The following is a 21,460-nucleotide window of genomic DNA, read 5'->3' on the forward strand; positions in this document are numbered from 1 at the left end:
CCCTGGGTGCGTTACAAAAAGCCTTGGTAAAACAGCTCAGACTGAGCTGTCATCATTTCCCACTATCATGGGAGCAAGTACAAGCATCAGCCACCTCCTGAGCAAGTGAGGTATCTAGCCAAGCTCATCCTTGCTGCCACTTGTCTGTGCCAACTGCAATTCAGAGGCCTGGAAACAACATCTGAACACATGAAGCTGCCTTATACTGAATCAGACTCTTGGTCCATCAAAGTCAGTATTGTCTACTCAGACTGGCAGCTGCTCTCTGGGGTCTCACGCAGAGGTCTTTCACATCACCTACTTGCCTAACCCCTTTAACTGGAGATGCCAGGGATTGAACGTGGGACCTTCTGCATGCCAAACAGAGGCTCTACCACTGAGCCATGGCCCAGTGCAGGGGTCAGCCTAGATCTTACATGGGCTGGTTCAGTCCACAGTCTCAACTGCTTCTGAATGAAATTTTAGAAATAAGGAAGATGGGGAAATTAAATAGGAGACTGACTTACCGTATATACTCGGGTATAAGCCGACCCGAGTATAAGCCGACCCCCCCAAACTTGAGGCCAGAAAAGGGAATTTCTTATTGACCCGCGTATAAGCCGAGGGTCAATAAGAAATTCCCTTTTATGGTAAAGCTGCGCTCTAAAATGGCGGTCGCCATTTTAGAGCGCAGGGATGATGTCGCCCCTGCCCCAGGTCGCCCTCCCACCGGCCTCCCGGGCCCGCCCACCCCACCCCAACCCCAGTGCCATCCAAGGGGGGGAGGGGGAAGATCCCCTGAACCCCCTACTCACCGGGAGACGCGGCGAATCGGCGGCGGCGGCGGAGCGGCCTTCCTGTGCCTGCAGGAGGCCCCCCCAGGCTGCTGCCGGCTGCAGGGAGCAGTGGCAGCGCGGCCTGGAGAGGCCTGGAGGGGCCTCTCTCCGGCCCTGGAAGGCTGCTGCCGGCCGCTGGGAGCGGCCCTGGCGCGGCAGCAGCGGAGGCGCGGCCTGGAGGGGCCTGGAGGGGCCTCTCTCCGGCCCTGGAAGGCTGCTGCCGGCCGCTGGGAGCGGCCCGGGCGCGGCTGCGGCGGAGGCGCGGCCTGGAGGGGCCTGGAGGGGCCTCTCTCCGGCCCTGGAAGGCTGCTTCCGGCCGCTGGGAGCGGCCCGGGCGCGGCAGCGGCGGAGGCGCGGCCTGGAGGGGCCTGGAGGGGCCTCTCTCCGGCCCTGGAAGGCTGCTGCCGGCCACTGGGAGCGGCCCGGGCGCGGCAGCGGTGGAGGCGCGGCCTGGAGGGGCCTCTCTCTGGCCCTGGAAGGCTGCTGCCGGCCGCTGGGAGCGGCCCAGGCGCGGCAGTGGCGGAGGCGCGGCTTGGAGGGGCCTCTCTCCGGCCCTGGAAGGCTGCTGCCGGCCACTGGGAGCGGTCCAGGCGCGGCAGCAGCGGAGGCGCGGCCTGGAGGGGCCTGGAGGGGCCTCTCTCCGGCCCTGGAAGGCTGCTGCCGGCCGGGGAAAGGTGCGCGGGCCTGGCGGCGGTGACGGCGGTAAGTTCCCCCCCCTCTACCGTATTGACCCGCGTATAAGCCGAGGCCGGCTTTTTCAGCCCTTTTTTTGGGCTGAAAAACTCGGCTTATACGCGAGTATATACGGTATCCAGAAATCGGTAAGCCTATGCACCCCCAAATGCAGCTAAGTAGTACCGGCAATGCTTGTCCAAGTGCTGTCTCAGGCAGCTGCAGCGTAAGCTCCTGAATTGGTGAGTGACCCTCTTCTATTGTAAAACTTCTCTCCGTCTCCATGCAAAATGCCCCCCCAACCTTTGCATCTCTTTACTCAAGCATTTTGAATGCTGTCTGTATGCAAGTCTGTTAATGTTTGCCCCAGTGTAAGCTCCACTGAGGAAAATGGGACTCCATTTAGAGTATGTGCTTAGAGATACATTGCACATTATCCAGTTTGTTGCTTGTATGTCTAATGGCATAATTATTTTTGTGTCCTTGCAATTTGTTATTGCATTGTTGGCTGCTGAGTCTAGAGAAATAAGGCAGCTTCTGCCATGGGAGCTGCTGGGTGAACTTGGTTAAGTCACTCAATATCAGCCTAACCTACCCCACAGGGGTGGTTGAGAACATGAAAAGAAAACCAGGAGAAAGTTGTGTGCCACTTAGACATATGACTTTTCTCTGCAGGCTTTCAGTTAAATTAATTTTTACTAGGATGACTTGATTTGCCAGTTTGGATCACCCACCCACACTTTCCACTAGGGCTGTCGATTCGGTTTGTCCCGAACCGAAAAACAGCCGAATTTCCCCCGATTCAGCGGTTTTTAGTTCGGATGGAACCAAACTCAAAAAAGGCGGGAAAACGGGGAGCCGAATTCAGTGAATTTGTGGTGTTCGGCGTATAAATTCAGCAAATTCGGGGTTCGGCGCAGCAGCATAACCGTCAGTTAGTAAGCAGCATTCTCCTGCTTCCAGTCGGTGGCCAAGCTGGGTCTTCTTCTGGCCAATCAGTTTGAGCGATTGAGTGCATGAGCCCAGCTGCTGCGCGGCCTGGGAAAAGAGAGAGTATCTGTTTGTGTGTGAGAGAGAAATCCCCGTGGGGGGGGGATGCTTCTGCACATTCGCTCCTTTCCGTGGCTGCAGGGGGCGCATTTTTGGGGGTAGAGACCGTAAACTTTCAGTGGTCTTCAAAGGACCCTTCTTGCGAGACCCCCCAAGTTTTGTAAACATTGGGTCAGGGGGTCCCGAGATATGGGGCCCGAAAGGGGTCCTCCCCTTAATGTGCATTTTTATTCCATTTAAAGCACACATTCGCTCCTTTTTGTGGCTGCAGGGGGCGCATTTTTTGGGGTAGAGACCCCAAACTTTCAGCAGAGCTTTAAAGGACCCTTCTTGCAAGACCCGCCAAGTTTTGTAAACATTGGGTCAGGGGGTCCCGAGATATGGGGCCCGAAAGGGGTCCTCCCCTTAATGTGCATTTTTATTCCATTTAAAGCACACATTCGCTCCTTTTTGTGGCTGCAGGGGACGCATTTTTTGGGGTAGAGACCCCAAACTTTCAGCGGAGCTTCAAAGGACCCTTCTTGTGAGACCCCCCAAGTTTTGTAAACATTGGGTCAGGGGGTCCCGAGATATGGGGTCCCCCCTTTTCCCTATTGGGATGAATGGGATCAGCCAATCCTGTGTGCATCTCGAGAGCGGCAAATCCAAGGCAAAACCTCCCGTGCTTAAATGGAATCGTATTGGATTATCCAGTCCTCCCAGTCCCTCCTGATGGAACAGAAGACATCCACAGTAAGACCCCTTTGGGGGCTTTAATCTATAATTTTTCTCCTGTGTGTGTGGGGGGAAGCAGAGTCTGTGTGTGTGTGGGGAGGAAGCAGTTTCTGTGGGTGGGGGGAAGCCAAAGGGGGCTTTCGCCTGTTCTGTCTGGGGGGGTGCCCCCTTGAGTCTCTCTCTCCCTGGTTTGAGGGGGGGGCTTCAGTTGTGTGTCCTCAGGTTTTCCCTCATTCATAAGATCGGTTAGGTCTATTTTGATGCTTGCTCAAAAATTGTTTTCAAATTGTGACTTAAAGAATGCATTTGCCTGGTCCCGAGTCCGATGCAAAAGGGGAAATTCCACCCTCTCCTGCTCCTGATGCTTAGCTAGCATGTCTCTGTCCCTTTCCATGGTTTGCAAACTCCCAGGCGTCAGGTGTTGCTTTGCATGGTTGCAAAGGTGTTGCTTTGCAAGGTTGTGTTGCTTTGCATGGTTTGCAAACTTCTTCTGTCCCTTTCCATGGTTTGCAAACTCCCAGGTGTCAGGTGTTGCTTTGCATGGTTGCAAACGTGATGGTTTGCATGGTTGTGTTGCTTTTCATGGTTTGCAAACTTCTTCGTACCTGCCCCGCCCTTGCTCTCCACAGCTCAGCTGTTTGTCGGGGCTGGGAGCTTTGAGTGGGTGGTAAGCTCTGCTAATTCCAAATGCACATTAAGGAGGGGGGACCCCTTTCGGGGCCCATATCTCAGCCCCCTGATCCAGTCTTTACAAAACTTGGGGGTTATTGCAAGAAGGGTCCTTTGAAGCTATGCTGAAAGTTTGGGACCTCTACCCCAAAAAATGCCCCCCCCCGGAGCTGCGGAAAGGTGCTATTGTGATTTTAATGGCTTTATTCGGCCGAATTTTTCCCCGAACTCCGGACCTCATGCCGAATTGCACGGACCCGAAGCTGGGGAGTTCGGACTTCGGCATTCCCCAAATAAAAACGGGCCGAATTTTGCCGAATCTGAATTTTACCGAATTTCTTTTTTCAACAACCCTACTTTCCACACCTGGCATATTTCTCTCCCCATCTCTGGCTGTTGTTCTTCTGTTGCTGCAAAGAAATTGAAGCCCCACAACTGCTGGAAAAAAATTATTCAGCCATCTTCCTAGCTTCTGCACTTTCAGCAAGATTTACCTGGAGTTTCAAGTGCATCCGTGCAGTAATGGGGGCTGGAAGCTTCTTTTAACCATTACACCAATTGGGTTGTCTGGTACCACAAAGATTTTTTTTTAAAGGTTAACATTTTAGCAATTTGTGTATCACTTCATATTTCATAAGCTTTCATAGGTCAGAGCCCAGTGTGTCATAATAAATGTGTTACTCTTTAAGGTGTGTCAGGATTTCTGTTTTGACTGCTGCAGGCTCTCCCCCTCTAGAAGTCATATTTCATATATTGCTCAAGAATAATGGGGTCAATTCTGCCACACTGTTAGCCCCTTTCCCCAGTCCCCATGCTACTTTCTTTTATAAAACTAAGAAAAATACTAGAACACTATTGGTTATAATTTGTATGTGTGTGTAAAGTGCCAACTTATGGTGACCCCTTTTGGGGTTTTCATGGCAAGAGACTAACAGAGGTGGTTTGCCAGTGCCTTCCTCTGGTTATAATTTACCCCTGTTAAAATAAATGGGAAAATGATGAAAACATTTTACAACTAGGCTTGTGGGTAATCATATTGACTACAGACATACTGTCGAATTTGGCTTTTATGATAAATCATTTTCTTAACATATAGAAAATTTCCACAAAGTCCATTGTGAGGGACAGTTACACTCTGGGTGGCAAACTTAGTTACCGTATATACTCATGTATAAGCCGACCTGCGTATAAGCCGAGGTGCCTAATTTTACCCCAAAAATGGGGAAAAATTAGGCACCCGTATATAAGCCGAGGGTCGGCTTACACAATGCCCCTGCCCCAGGTCGCCCTCCCGCCCAGCCTCCCGGGCCCTCCAGACCCACCCCAACCCCAGCGCCACCCCTCCCGGGCCCTCCACACCCACCCTGACCCCAGCGCCACCCTAGGGGGGAGGGAGAAGAGCCCCTGAACCCCTTACTCACCGGGAGGACGAGGCCCGCTGATCAGCTGGAGGCGGCGGCAGGGAAGGCACGCAGGCCGGAGGCGGCAGCGGGGCTTTGCCTGAGCGCAGGCAGGCCCCGCTGGCCTCTCCCAGGCCGCAGAGAAGGCGCGGGGGGCGGCGGGGGGGCGGTGGGGCCTTCCTGCGCTCAGGCAGGCCCCGCTGGCCTCTCCCAGGCCGCAGAGAAGGCGCGGGGGGCGGCGGGGCCTTCCTGCGCTCAGGCAGGCCCCGCTGGCCTCTCCCAGGCCGCAGAGAAGGCGGGGGGGCGGCGGGGCCTTCCTGCGCTCAGGCAGGCCCTGCTGGCCTCTCCCAGGCTGCAGAGAAGGTGTGCGGGATGGCGGTAAGTTCCCCCTCTCTCCCCCCTCCCCCCTCCCCTCGCCTACCGTATTGACCCGCGTATAAGCCCAGTTGGCTTTTTTCAGCCCTTTTTTTGAGCTGAAAAACTCGGCTTATACGCGAGTATATACGGTACCAACTTACAAGTTAAATTCACTGTATATTCTTTACATTTGTACATTCTTCTCAATTGTATATTCTTTATAACGTGATACTTCAAAGCTGCTTTTAAAAAAAACCTTTGCAACATTTTATTTTAAAAAATACTGTCTGGCTGAAGGGATCATTTTGAAGGGATCGTTTAGTTTTTTATGGCAGTTAGTTAAATTGCAGCTAAGGTATCTGTAACTTGCTAATTGGACTGGGGTTATATTCAGGTCACACTGAAAGTTAAACCAAGGTGCTGTTAAACCAAAGTTAATATTGCAAGTAGTCAGAATCAGTAAGGTTGCAATTTCAGGAGCGGAGAAAACTAGGGTTGTCAAACTGTAGCCGAGAAGCACTGAGAAGTAAAAACTGGATGTGGCGGGATGTGGCATTTTGCAAAAACTGTACGGTAAACTCGTTGCCAGGCCTTCCAGAATCCTTTCTTGCTGCCTGCTATTTCTAGAGAAAACATTTTAGAGGTTATGTCTCAGTACAGTTAACTGTGTTGTTTGAGTGTGGCTAATGGTTATAAGGCTGGATTATTTTTAAATTATTATATTTTCATTCTGTTTTTATAAAATAGCGCTTTGATTTTCATAGATTTTATGGTGACTATGAGTTCAACCTCAGTGGCATTGCTGTTGGGATTTACTCTTTTCATAGTAGCTGTAGACCTCAATAACTTTTGTATTAGAGCAGTGACACCTTAAAAGTTAACTGGAATAAAGGGTAATACTAATATATTTTATTTGTATCCTGCCCTCTTCCGGCGAACTGGGCTCAGGGCAGCTCACATCTTATAAACAAACATAATTACAAAGTATAAATACAATACAGTTTAAATAACCTAAAATCCAAAACAACTCTAAACAATTATTTAACCCCCCCCCCATGGGACCTTATTTCTCCACCTTAAGGAAAATGTTCATTCAAGGTGGCTGTGCATCACTACCCCTTATTGATGTTTCTCAGTCCGTGGGGGAGAATGGAGATAGAAAGGGCATAGGGACAGGGAACAACACACGAGGAAGGTGAGGGGCGGAAAAGTGAAGAAACAACAGGGGAAGCATTAAGGGGGAAAAAACACAGGGAGAAGGGAAGGAGGGAAAGAAAAGGAGGCCGATTCTTCATATATTCCCGTCGCTGCCCTTAACCATAAGCCTGGCGGAACATCTCTGTCTTACACGCCCTCTGGAAATGAGTTAAATCCCGCAGGGCCCAGGTCTAACTTGACATTCCGCCAGGCTGGGGCCAGGGCTGAACAAGCCCTGGCTCTGGTTAAGAACAACCGGATGGTAACTGGAATACAGTGTGTTAGTTTTTAAGGTACCACTGGAGTCACTCAAGGAGGGGCAATGGCTTTGGGGCTCAGTGGCAGAGCATCTACTTGGCATGCAGAAGTTCCAAGGTTCAATCCTTGGCATCTCCAGTTAAAAGGATCAGGTAGCTGGCAATGTGAAAGACCGCAACCTGGGACCATGGAGAGCCATTGCTAGTCTGAGTAGAGAATACTGACCTTGATGGATCTTTGGGTCTGATTCAGTATAAGGCAACTCTATGTGTTCACTGTATTCATTTTAGTTTGCTGCTACAGATTAACATGGCTACCAATCTAGAATTACCATGTTAGACCAGTATTTTTATAACTCTTTATTTTAAGTTTAGCTTATAATAATAACAACAATAAGAAAATAAAAAATTCAGCAGCAGTAGGTTAAATATCCTAGTAAGACCAGTATTTCTTTTCAACAGACCATAAATTTTGACTTTTTAAACATTAAACTGTAATAGTTTTCAAATATTTTTAACAGTGACTTTTTTACACTCTATCGTATTCCAGTAGCTAGTTAATGCAGTAGATTTTTAAGACCGAAGAGAGTTAAAATGAAAGTTGAGTTTCTCAGGACATCGAATTCTATGTTTACTAACACATTTAGTACTTTGGTGCATTTCTGCAGTATTATAGTGTTGTAGATTTTAAAACTCTGTTAACAATAGTGTAAGTTTGACCCTCCTTTGGGGGTGGGCTTGATTTGATATTGTTATCAAAATTCAAGTATAGTGAATATGTAGAATAAGGGCCCATTCCTGACTTGGGAGGGCGAAAAGTCTTAGGAGATGCGGAAGGGCCTGCACCATTTGTGCCGGCATCCGCTCCACTTGCACTGCCGTGACCGGCACAGACGCTGACATTGGGGTGCGGACGCTGGCCTCTCAGTGCTGCCATGGCAGCGCAGCCCCGGGATGCTGGCTTGGCCTCCCACTGGCATCCTGACGGTGCACCTCAGTCGTCCCAGGTGCGCTGTCGTCCTGGGGGCAAAGCCACCTTTAGGCGGCTTCCTAACCCCCCTTCTGGCCAGGAATGCCCCTTTTGCCCTTACTAGCATTTACACCACCTTTTTAGGTGGCATAGCCCCATGGAACTCTATGGAGCGGTTCCACGGGGCTTGCAAATAAGGGCAGTTTCCCGGCTTCAGTGGTGGGGGGCTGAATCCTCCTTTGGAGGCGCTGCTGCTGCGCTGCCTCCAGCCACCAGCGCAACCTCTCCCCTCAGGAATGGCTGTAAGTTACTTAAAACCCTTATTGGAATGAGTTAAAATACTTTAGTCCTAAGACTTGTTGCATTGGCTAGTAAGTACCACTAATTGCACCAGTGAAGCAAATAAGCCCATGGTCCTTATGCCAGCGCTGGAAGAACTTTGATGTCGTATTACACGGCAATCATTTTAGGCTCCAGCCATGAAGTTGTTTTTCAGGAGTGGATTTAAGGATGTGGTGCCCCAAAAGCAACTGAATTTTTAAAATCTTTTCCAGCAATGCAATCAACCTTTTAAGTAACATTCCAGCTTCTTGTTTGGATGTCCTCATCAGTCCATCAACTCAAGAAGAAACTGAAGAAGAAACGGATATAAAATACAATGGCATGAATATGGATGCAATTCAGGTGATGCTGAAGTTTATGGAGAAAAGAATTGACAAGGTAAGAGGAGGCTATATGGACATGGCAGATGTTCATAGCTCTCCCAACTTTGGGTTTGTTGTTGTTGTTGGTTTGCTTTATTATTGTTTGCTTTATTTTGGTGAAAATCCTCTGCATGTTGAAAAAACCCTCAAGCTGTTACTTGAGGGGAGGGGAAAGATATAAAATCAACAGCTGAGGAGCATCACAAGCAATATGCTGTTTAATGTCTAATATAGGTGTGTGTGTGTGTGTGTGGGCTTATTTGTTAGCCTGTTTGAGTTTCAGGATCTTCTGTGTACATAAAAATCTAAAATTATTGTGTATGTTTGGTTCACTGACCATGCAGGTGGCTTCATTGAAACAACAGTTTACTATTTTACCTGAAAATGCAAGTTAGTCTAATCAAAATGTATGAATTAGTCTTTTTAGTAGAAAGTTAGTCACCCAACACACCACAGCAAGAGACCGTTTCCTTCATCTTTGCCACAGGTCAACAGTGTTGTTGTTGGTTTTAGAGTATTGATATATTTGAAAATGTTTGGTAAACATGTCCCCAGCAGCCTCAGTCCATAATAGCTCTAGGTGCATGCTTACGGTGTGCTTTCAGACACGTAAATGGCCCTCAGCTGTTATCGAAAAGACATGGGTGACCTACAGTAGGAACTGTAGATGTCTGTCCTCTAATTCTGAGAAACACCATGGTACAATGTGGAGTTTGGTGGGAAATGCCAGTTTCACTAAAGGAAAAAATAATTAATTGCCTCTGTACTCTTTATTATCATTTTAGGGGAGTAGCTATCGGGAAGGCCTCACTCCAGTTCTCAGTTTACTAACAAGATGCTGCCGTTCCCATCGGAATATAAGGAAGTTTATCAAAGCTCAGGTGAGGTACAGATAGGTGGATAAGAAAAGTAATAGAAACAAACAGCTTCTGCTGCATTTTAATATCTAATATTTAGATATTGGTCACATGTTAGGTATTGTACAGCATGTAAAATTGGCTCGATCATTGTTCAGTAAACTCCCAGTGGGGTGGAGATATACGCACACATCTGAGAAAGGGCATCATGGCATATGGGGGGCAGTGAATAGGACTGATGATGTTTAATATCACACTGGTGGCCCTTGCAAGGTCAGAAAGGCAGGATATAAAGTTTGTAAATAAATAAAATAAGTACCTACAAGGAACGGTTCATTTTATTCTACTCCACCACCCCATACAATTGCTCAAGGTGCATTCTGAAGACTTCCCATGAGAAGTTTCAGGCTGGGGATCAAGGCAAGAGACCCCTGTATAACATGATTGTGCATGCAAACTGTGTGTAGTGAGCGGGGGGCTTATGTGTGAGATCCCATCCTGTGCAGTTGGGTAACCTGTTAGTAAGGAATCAATAGTCTTCTCATGGCATCTCAGCAGCTGCTTAACTCAGTTCACACAGTTAATGCACCATACTCCACTGGACACACCAGCTTCTGGCCCCTTTAGCTGAATCCATGGGTTCTCCTGAAGTCGTTGAAAGATTCACTTAAATTAGTGAGATAAATTTTATATTTATATTTCCTCCCTTTTTGAAACAAGTAAAAACCAAGCCCGTCCGTTTGATGAGGCTTTTAGTACAAAATGTAAACAAAGTCAGCTAGATGATTTCTTTATTACTAGAGTTTCTCCAGTCACTTCAGAAAATAAGTTTGAACCCTTGCACCATGAGCCACATGCAGAGGATGAGGAATGGAAAATATTATGGTATGAATTACCTTGATCACCAGCAACACTTACTCTAAGAGTTTCTTAACCTTATCTGGTGTTGATAGCCCCTCATTATTGCACAGAAGAGAAGTAATCCACAAATCCCTAATACTACAAAAGGTATCACATTCCAGAAAGCAATGCTCCAAAGTTTCGATTTGTCCAGAAGCACAGTCAAAAAGTCTATCAGAATATGCAGTCCTTTGCATTCATCCTTGCATTACTTGGGAGAGGATAGAGTCTAATCATACAAGCATAAACACACTCTCATATTGCGGAACAGTTAAAAAATCTAAAATATGCGAAGGGCGCCTTTGGGCAGGACAATCCTAAGTATAAAGAGGAGCATACCCTACAGCAGGGGTTCCCAACCTTTTTGAACCTGCGGGCACATTTGGAATTCTGGCACAGCATGGTGGCTGCCACAGGACAACAAAATGGCTGCCACAGGAGGCAGAGCCAGCCACAAAATGATTGCCACAGCTTAACTACAGTAACACAGTGCAGATCATTGTGTTGTGGTGGCACCTGCTGTCAAAACAACATTCTCTTCTGAGGCTAGGGCATCTTGAAGCTGTGGGTGTTTACCAATGCTCTCCGGGGAGGCAGGACCAAATCTTATTTGCTGTCCCCTCTAGGCGGGAAACAGCCCTCGACTCCCACTTTCCGTCCTGCCTTTGAGGGAAGAGCAGTGTTTAGACACAGCTCCATGCTGAGTTTTAATTGTGCTAATTTTCCTCTACAGTTTTTTCTTACCGTTGTTTTGTTCATTCCTTTACCTGTCTTAGTCCTTCTTTGTCTACTTTTACAACTCTTGCCCGATCCTGTTCTCTTCCCCCCCTTTTTTTGTTGTTGTCGGGGCGAGAAAAATGGTGGACGGGACGGGGGTGCAGGTTCCCCAGTGTGTATCTGGGCCTGGTCACTTGGCCTAAACTGTACAGCTGAGCCATAGTTATCTGGGTAGAGGCTGCCAGGGGAAGGGAAAGAGGGAAGGCTGAAGATGGGGGGGGGCAGATAAAGGTAGGATGGCTAGTGGGTAGGAAGAAGGGAAAGAAGCTGGAAAAGGGGAGAAGCTATGGCGACTGTCGGGAGGGTAAGAGGAAATAGCAGGGGAGAGGGAAATGCCCCAGTCAAGTCCTTGAGGGTCCCCCACTTGTATATACATATTTTGTGAGGGTTAGGAGTCTTATTCTGTCATTTGTGAAGACCCAAAAAACCCATCTGTGCTCTAATCATCTTCAGAAAAGAAGATGTTATCTTTAACAGATCCCCTGGATGTCCAGTTCTTTTGTCTCTCTTAGCTAGTCTGACATTTTTTTAAAGAACCTTTTAAAGAACTTTAAATAAGAATGTGTGCCAATTGTGGATTAAATGCTATTGTGGATTAACTGCCGCTCAGATGACTTGTTTTTTTGTCTGTAGGTGTTGCCTCCCTTGAGAGATGTATCCAATCGCCCTGAAGTTGGCACAACACTGAGAAACAAGCTTGTGCGCCTTATGACTCACGTTGATCTAGGAGTGAAGCAGATTGCAGCAGAATTTCTTTTTGTTCTGTGCAAGGAGAGAGGTAAAAAGGCTGGCTTTTATGGCTGGTTGTAGCAGACTTGTGGTAGCCTCTCACCCAGCCACCTATTGGCAAGTAAAAACTGCCAGGCCGGGAAGCTTTTGTCACTTAAAAGGGGATAATTTCTTTTAAGCTTTTTAGCGTTCCACAAATGACCTACCTAAATAGATTTTCATCCTCCCAAACTTTCACATTGCAAGATAACTATATTGTTATATGCTGACGACGTGGTTATTCTATCCAGAACCCAAATAGGGTTGAAAAGAGCACTTAGAGAGTTTGCCCAATATTCCTCTAGGGAACATCTGGAGATAAACTATCAAAAGACAAAGATAATGGTTTTTGGTAGGCGGCCAAAAATTCGGGCCTGGAAACTAAGCGGCTGAATACCTTAATAGAATGTATGTCTAGGCGAGTTAGCTTTTTAAAAAAACAACAACCCTGGGGTGATGGCTTTTCAAAGAAGTCCATAAATCTAGGTTAGGAACATGTTATCTTCTGTGTGCTAGGAGTCCCCTTACATGGCAGTATGTGATACTGACAACAAGCTCAACCCAAGATAGTTAGGCTATCTGGATGGGATTCTATAGACAGTCCATTTCTATTTATTTAACAGACAGCTGTCACAAAGTACTTATTTTTATAAAAATAAATACGTGCACAGTCATAATCAACCCTGATGGTAGCTGATGCAGTGTTTCTTTCCTAGGTAACATCTAGAAAGAATTGTAAAGAATCTTTGACAAAGTTCCTACCAGAATCTCCTGAGTACACTTAGTCATGGAGTAAGAGGGACAGGTCCTCTCATGCCTGAGAAACCAATTAAATGACAGGAAGCAATAAAACCAATATGTCATAAAAACGAAACAAAAATCATTAAACTAGGCAGCAATAACAAATTTGAGGACAATTCTTTGGGCTTTTAAAAGCCAAAGTGTTAAAAGTTACTTATCCTCTATGCTATGAGTGAAAGCCCTTGTGTTGTTTCCCCATTGAGACTGCAGAAGAATTGTAGATCTGCTAACGTCCTCTGGAAGACTGTTCTGCAACAAGTGAGCAGCTATTCATACTTGCGCAGGGGGTTCCTGTGCCAACTGGAGCTGCCACATGTTCTCAGTGCTCTCAGTTCCCACCATCATAGTTATGCATGTTCCTCTGCCTTTGAACTATTTGAATTATATGTAATACTGAACACCTCAGTGTTGTACTACACAGTTCGCAGGATGTATTTTGTATTGATGTCTGTATTCTTGTACATAATGTTGGCTCACAAAGAAGGTACAGTTGTTCTTACATAAAAAGCCAACGTATTTGTCTTGTTTTTGGACTTACCTCATTTTGGCACTTACAGTAATTTCTTGCCATGTGTTAAATGTAAATTCTAAATCAAGGTTTAGGCTCTGTCTGTCCGACAGTCCTTTGAATGGGCCCTTGCACACTTCTCTGTTCAGAATCAAGGAGCTTCATTGGCCCATGACAATTTTCTGCTTTAAAAAAGGGGGGAGTGTAATTTGCCAACTTCATTTGTCTCTTAAAGAAATAACTGCTCCATGCAAAATCAAATTGCACGTTCAGACAAGTCTAAGGAATGAATATAACAAATATTATGGTTCATCAGTGGATAGTCTGCTAAGACTGAAATCCACCACTCAAAGATCTTGATGCCATCCTGTTTTAAACTCAACCTTAACCAAATAAATTATCTCTTTATCTGCTTGACATTTTGCAGTTGACAGCTTACTGAAGTACACTGGCTATGGCAATGCAGCAGGGCTGCTAGCAGCAAGGGGCCTGCTAGCGGGAGGAAGAGGGGAGAACTGGTATTCGGATGATGAAGATACAGACACTGAAGAATACAAATCTGCAAAGCCAAAGTACACTATTGTTCCCCTCCCCTCCCCTCCTGTTGTTAAAGCCTAGGTGTTCTGTGTTTTATGTTTCTCTTTCTTTTGCCTTCAGTTTTACCTTTTGTCAAAAGTATATTTTCAAATTTGAGATCTGTACCATCTCATGTGGGCCATTTCTCTCCTTCAAAATCTGTTTCAAGCTTGCCTAGTTGCCTTTCTCATTACTAAAAACATTGTTGACCATAATCTTAGAATTCTGTAAGAAAATCACTATTTGTGCTGTTTTTTCTCTTGGTGTGATGCATCAAAAACCTGTCCAAGATTAATATTTTCAAAAATTTCTCATTAAGAGTCAAAATTCTAAGATTCCAAGATAAAAAAAAGAAAGAAAAATGGGGTGGGCGAAGCAACATCTAAGTGGGAGACCTTGCTAATGTGTTACCATCTTCTAACCAAGACACAAGTTCCCTAGCCTCTGTAACTGTAGGGATTGCGATCCACTCCCTTTTGAAACACACATTAAGTTTATGGTGTATGTGTTGCATCATTTTCTCTCAGCTTGGAAGTCAGAAACTGAAATTAATTCCTTTTATACAAAATGTCTGGATGTCAGTCGTTAAGGATGAGTCTCATGATAGTCAACTATTAACTTATATCTTTTCCATAGTCTAGCCAATATCATATCCTTACTTCTTAGGGTGATGTTCCAAGCATATCTCTTGGCTTACTGTATCTTTGCTGCTATTCTATATACTGTTTCAATCCTACTGCAGTTCTATTTTCAAAAAATAACTAACGTTTCAGAACTACCTCAAGAATGCCCACCAACTCTTTCCTTTCAAGATTCTCAGGTAAACTGCGAAATTTCAGGTTATGCTTGTGGGATTCAACTTAAATTTCTTCAGTCTCCCCCCACAAGTCTGTACACGTTTGCAAAATTATCTCATCTGTCTTTGAGATACCAATTTCCAACTCTGTTACTCTCCCTTCTACATCGCCAATTTTTGTTTTGCACTCTTCTAATTTAGAATCTAATATATCTGTCATCTGAATGGTATTAACTGACGCATTCCTTCATTTCTGCCTTTTGTCAGATATATATGTTTTGAAATTGAGAGCTGTACAATCTCATGTGGCCATGTTTTGCCTTCAGAAGTCTGTTTCAGTCTTGCCTGGTTGCCCTGGCTTGCCAAATACTGTGAACATTTTCTGTTGGTGACTTTTAGGTGCTTCAAGAGTTGTTTAGCAAGGAAGCTACAACATTTAACCTTGTGAAATTTATAGGGCAAAGAGAGCCACATATTATTTTTAGTATTGTTTAAATCTAGATATTTCATATCATAGTAATCTGAGATTTCAGGTCATGATTCGGGGGGGAAAAGTAGGAATATTTTTATGTTCACTGTTTTTCATAATGACGTGGCTCCCTGAAGGTAAACTCTTTTTTCATTCTCTTCTCTCCTAACCCACCCCCTTCACCAAGCATTAACCTTATCACAGGTCATTTTGAAGAGCCGATGCCCAACCCCATGGATGAAATGACTGAAGAACAAAAAGAATATGAAGCCATGAAACTTGTCAATATGTTTGATAAACTTTCTAGGTAATGTAGCTACACTGGCTTTTATTTCAGAGGGGGGATTCTTTGGTTCTGTGGTGAATTTCCTTATGAGCTCTCTGATTCACTACTGTATTTGGGCTGTATATTTAAACCTGTGCTGCTGTCAACATGGATTTAGATATTTCTCTGTCCAAAGTACATTTTCTCAGGGGGTGGAAATGTAATTAGCAAATATTAGCCTTTCAACATGTACCATTGTCTTAAAAGTGTCTTAGGGTACCTTAAGAGCTGCTAGGTTGATCACCCCAAATGTATAGGCCTGTGAGTATTTCTGAAATTGCTCATAGAACCGGGCTAAATTTTAACCTCTTGGGGAATCTCTGCTGTTTTAAAAAAACCACTACTATTTCTTTGAAAAAAATCGAAGCCATAGTTATAAACAATGTAGAGAAATTGGTTCTTGTAGGTTATCCGGGCTGTGTAACCGTGGTCTTGGAATTTTCTTTCCTGACGTTTCGCCAGCAACTGTGGCAGGCATCTTCAGAGTAGTAACACTGAAGGACAGTGTCTCTCAGTGTCAAGGGTGTAGGAAGAGTAATATATAGTCAGAAAGGGGTTGGGTTTGAGCTGAGTATTGTCCTGCAAAAGTAATGTGCTAATCATTGTCCTGTAAGTATCAAGATAATGTGCTAATGAGGGTATGGTATGTTAATATGGAACCATTGTATCCTGAAGTGATCTGTTAATGTGTGTAATCCAAAACTAATCTGCATGGCTATTGTTGAATGTTGTCTTTGTTAGTCTGGAGGTTTTTAGAACAGGAAGCCAAGCCTTATTCATTCTTAAACTCTCCTCTTTTCTGTTAAAGTTGTGCTGATGTTTATGAATTTCAATGGCTTCTCTGTGCAATCTGACAAAATAGTTGGTAGAATTGTCCAGTCTTTCAGTGTCTTGGAATAAGACCCTGTGTCCTGTTTGTGTCAGTCCATGTTCAGTCACTGCTGATTTCTCAGGTTGGCCAAGTCTGCAGTATCTTTCATGTTCTTTTATCCTTGTTTGTATGCTGCGTTTTGTGGTCCCGCAGCATACAAACAAGGATAAAAGAACATGAAAGATACTGCAGACTTGGCCAACCTGAGAAATCAGCAGTGGCTGAACATGGACTGACACAAACAGGACACAGGGTCTTATTCCAAGACACTGAAAGACTAGACAATTCTACCAACTATTTTGTCAGATTGCACAGAGAAGCCATTGAAATTCATAAACATCAGCACAACTTTAACAGAAAAGAGGAGAGTTTAAGAATGAATAAAGCTTGGCTTCCTGTTCTAAAAACCTCCAGACTAACAAAGACAACATTCAACAATAGCCATGCAGATTAGTTTTGGATTACACACATTAACAGATCACTTCAGGATACAATGGTTCCATATTAACATACCATACCCTCATTAGCACATTATCTTGATACTTACAGGACAATGATTAGCACATTACTTTTGCAGGACAATACTCAGCTCAAACCCAACCCCTTTCTGACTATATATTACTCTTCCTACACCCTTGACACTGAGAGACACTGTCCTTCAGTGTTACTACTCTGAAGATGCCTGCCACAGTTGCTGGCGAAACGTCAGGAAAGAAAATTCCAAGACCACGGTTACACAGCCCGGATAACCTACAAGAACCAATGAACTCTGACCGTGAAAGCCTTCGACAATATAATGTAGAGAAAATGAAGCAACTTTGGTCCAGTGACTGAAGAATTGTTCTTGAGTTTAGGATCGGTTCTTGAGTTTAGGATCTGAATTTCATTGCACTTACTAGTTACTTTTTAACAACCTTCAGGGAACAATCTTAAGCAGACCTATTCAGAAATAAGTCCCATTTTATCCAGTGGGGATTACTCACAGGAAAGTGATTTTAGGATTGCAGCCTCAATCCTGCTACTCCAAAGAGGTTAGGATGGCATATGGGGCTCTCCCTACAAAAATCCTGAGAGTTAGGATTAGGCTGACAGTTAGTGAAAGGCCCAAGGTCTCGCCGTAATATGTGTCGGCCTTTGCACCAAGGTCTTCCTGGCCCAAGGGACTGCCACTCTACCCGCTACACCATGTTGATTCTGTCAGACGAGCCACTATCTGTTTTTAGTAAAGCTTCTGAAAAACAGCAGTAATGTGGCTTTGTGAAATAAGAAAAGAGTTGGACTTAGTATAAAAAGGCCTGTATAAATCTTTTAAAAATAAAAGCCATCTAGGAATGTAACATTTTCCTAGGTATTTGAAGAAACTCATTCTGTTGCATGAGTTTCAAAAATGCTTTTTCATTTCTGAAATACTGACCAGAATGAGCTTAGCACAATTGCTTTTATATGGTGCATAATTTGGACAAGAAAGAGAGAAAGAAAGAGTAAGAAAGAAAGAGAAAGAAAGAAAAGAAAGAAAGCTATTAAGAACTGTTACACAGTGTTCCTGAAGGGGGTTAGCTATCTAATGTTCAAAACTCAGTAATTTTGAAATCAGCCTCTAAATTGAGTACAACCCAAAGCAACTGAATTTATATCTCATGCTGTATCAAATGTTAGCACTTCACTAAATTAATTATATTTAATTTAAAATATATATATAGCTAAAACCTCTAGTATGCAGTTCTTTGTGTTGTACAGCTTGCATGATTGAAAGTTTTCAGTGTTAATTAAAAGGCTTTATAAATATTTCCCTGTATTATAAACTGGTGGCACAATTATGAATTAATTGACTAATTTAAAATGTCAGGGTGCTTTTTCCAAGCCAACACTGTATTAATAGTAGGAATCCTTTTGCTGATGAAACAGTCCCCAATTATCACAGTTTGGGTTTTGTTGTACATTGACAAGAAGTCAACAGAACTAGTGTGTAACAGAACCTGCCTAAGTAACCGCCACACTCATTAAAAAATACTGAATTAATCACAGTGACGGACTGAAGAAAGCGGCGCCTCCATAGGTTCTCCTCTGCTTTTCTAATCGTGGAACAAAATGGGGTACATAAAAGGACTGGCACTATTATGTAGCACTCAATTATAAGGAGGTGAATAGGTCCGCAATATACTGTTTTATCAAAGGAGCAGACCGGTGTTTGCAATACGGTTGTTTCATTAGAGACAACCATCATTAGTTCCATGTGTTAACACTGACCTGTTGTGCACAGAGCATGCAGGAAAGAAAGACCCTTGAAAACAAGGGAACAGGTTTTTTTTTTTAGTCGTTATCAAGCTAAATGGCAAGCGGGAAGCAGAAAGAAGCAAAGATTGTATAGATGAATTTGAAGGGATTCATGGGAGATCAGCAAGCAGAGAAGAAGAATGTGTTTTACCAAGGGTTTTATTATGGCATGTTTCCATTAATTATTACTTAATACTCTTTAAAATGGGGAAAAACCCTATTAGTGGGAAGTGCTCAGTCATATGGTGCTTGGTCAAGGATTTGTTTATTATAATATATTCAGACATGTATCTTTATTAGAGATAAAATTGTGGAAAATGCTTTCAAAATCCCAATACTGTCTTTCCAGGATGAACTAGCAGTTAGTTTGTGGTAATTTAAAATTATTCCTCTTTAAATCCCAATACTGTCTTTCCAGGATGAACTAGCTGTTAGTTTGTGGTAATTTAAAATTATTCCTACCTTTCCAAGATTGTCGCAAATGTGGAACAACTTTCTCAGAGGCGGAAGGAAAGGCACTTCTAGGCACATGTGCCTGGGAGAAAATATTTCCTATTTGAGGAAATGGAATAGCCACTAGGTCACCTAATATTTGGGATGTTCCAAGCAGTTTTCTGCCATATGGAAGTATTGCATGTAAATGAACTCAAGTTTCCTTTCATTTTAATGTCCCTGTACTTTTTCCAGAGCTTGTTGCCATCACTCAGAAGAACTGGGGTACAATCAGGGTTAACTTGGGTACAATCAGGGTTAACCTCATAAATTGGTGGAAAGGCACAAACAGAGTGCTTCATTCTGTGATATTGGGTAGGCCAAAAGATTGCAGAGACCTTTAAGATGAGAAGCAGATTGAAAGCCTAGCGTCTTGGACGTGAACATTTTTTTTGGTTAAACCATCTATGAAAATACTGTGAAGGCTTTTGGGGGGAAAGGATCAAAATGTTGCCATGTCTGGCCTTTACAGCCTTTGCCCTATAATCCACATATAATAAATGAGATCATAATCAAATGTGAAGCAACGAAAGGCTTAAGTAAATCTTTGCTAATACTGTTTGATTGGCTTAATCAATAATTAATCATCTTTATATGAGGCTGTAGCTTGTGGAGTAGATATAATTGGATTAGCTGTGAGAGGCCTTCAGAGCTTTGAAGAGATTAAAATGGCTGTCAATCCTGTAATTAAACAACTGCAAACAAAAGCAACAGTTTAAAAGGGGGGGGGGAGAAAGCTGACAATCAAAATGAATCCACAAGTACTTAAGCACCACTAGAGGCTGGCTGTGTACCACAAATCACTTTTCCTGACTGACTCCTTTTATTCAGTGAGATGAATATGTATCCGACTGTGGTTTTGAAGTGGAAGGATTGGATGTGTCCAAGTGACAGGTGGAACTTCAGCAACCGTGTTCACATTGAGAGAAAACACAGAAAGCGTCCTTTGTTTTTAATTTAAACAGTGAACCTGTTCTTTGTCCTGGGCCTATTTAGTGGTGTGACTTTTCCCCCCCTATAGCTTCTTAATTGGCTTAGCAAATGTCGCCTGCTTGAATGAAGTCTTTATCAGTGTTGAGCCCCTGTTCCTGACCCCCTTCCCCCAGAGTGTGTAGAAGCCCCTGTTCACCCTTTCATATCTTGAATCTATGCTTGGTCAAAAATGGCAACCACGTCGTGGTTCCCCCATGGTGGCCTGTTGCAAGAATTTCTGTTTCTATTTGTTTTAAGTAAATCTGCCATGTTAACCAAAGTGAATTTGAGGTCAGAAGTTTCACATTTTGCAGCTCTGTGTTAAATGTGTATGTTGTGAAGATTCATTGCCATGGGTTACGTACCCTAGTGAATTTTTTCCGTGATCTTTTTTTTCTTCCAGAGACCAGGTGATAACACCTATGGGAGTGCGACCAGATGGCACGCTGACTCCTTTGGAAGAAGCAGTTTCTCAGTACCAAACCAATGAGCAAGATAGTTCGGACTCTGACTAGCGCATCAGCTGCTTCACCATCTTATCCACCTTTCCTTATGTTCCCAGCATCTTTTATTATCTAAATATTAGACACTTGATCCCTCTTAGCCCAGTGGTACAGCAACTGTTTTATCAATCAGAATGTTCAAATTATTAATTCTGTGGTGTAATATTAGCATTTCTAAGGCCTCAGTTTATATAGCAAGACCAATCCAATTTATTAACTTAAAACTACCTGTATTTCAATTGAATGAAAAGTGTGGTGTGAAATTAAAAATATTAAAATGTTAATATTTATCTGTGACATTGGTCCTTCTTCAAAAAAAAAGTTGCCTCTGATGGGTTGCTTTATGACATTCTATGATCATTGGCAGGAGGTAGGGACGGCTAATTGGATTAAGAAGTTAAGTAAAATCAAATTGAAATCAACACAGTAAAACCGACAATTTCATTTTAGATAAACCTCAGGCTATACACACAAAGATCCCAAGACGTGTTCTGCTCAAAAGGCTTCACTTCAATTTTTATGGCTTGCACCTCCTTCCCTACACTTAGCTCCTTGTGAAGATCTATCCCACTCCAAACAATCTTCTTGAAATTTAAGGGGTTAGGGGGTTGATTCTGAATTATTCCCCCCCTACTTCATCTTGGGCCTGGTTTACAAATCTGGCAGCCCCCTGGTGATACTCTCTGGGAGCATATAAGGCAGCCACTACCTTAGCAGCTGAAAAGCATATGAATCGAAGCACCATTTGTATTTATCTGCCATGACT

General features: G+C 44.0%; 1 protein-coding gene across 1 annotated transcript in view; it reads left to right on the forward strand.

The window, feature by feature from the left end:
- Nucleotides 1–20,957, forward strand: part of RIC8B (RIC8 guanine nucleotide exchange factor B) — a 45,925-nt gene extending 24,968 nt beyond the window's left edge. Inside the window, exons 5-10 of the mRNA XM_056846977.1 lie at nt 8,656–8,821; nt 9,591–9,686; nt 11,973–12,117; nt 13,844–13,988; nt 15,445–15,564; nt 20,595–20,957. Of these exons, the coding sequence (XP_056702955.1) occupies nt 8,656–8,821; nt 9,591–9,686; nt 11,973–12,117; nt 13,844–13,988; nt 15,445–15,564; nt 20,595–20,706 (784 nt within the window). The 3' untranslated portion in view covers nt 20,707–20,957. The remainder of the gene's footprint in view (nt 1–8,655; nt 8,822–9,590; nt 9,687–11,972; nt 12,118–13,843; nt 13,989–15,444; nt 15,565–20,594) is intronic.
- The last annotated feature ends 503 nt before the right edge of the window (nt 20,958–21,460 follow it).

The sequence above is a fragment of the Euleptes europaea genome, chromosome 3 (genome assembly GCF_029931775.1).
Source record: "Euleptes europaea isolate rEulEur1 chromosome 3, rEulEur1.hap1, whole genome shotgun sequence".
In the NCBI taxonomy this organism is placed as follows: Eukaryota; Metazoa; Chordata; class Lepidosauria; order Squamata; family Sphaerodactylidae; genus Euleptes; species Euleptes europaea.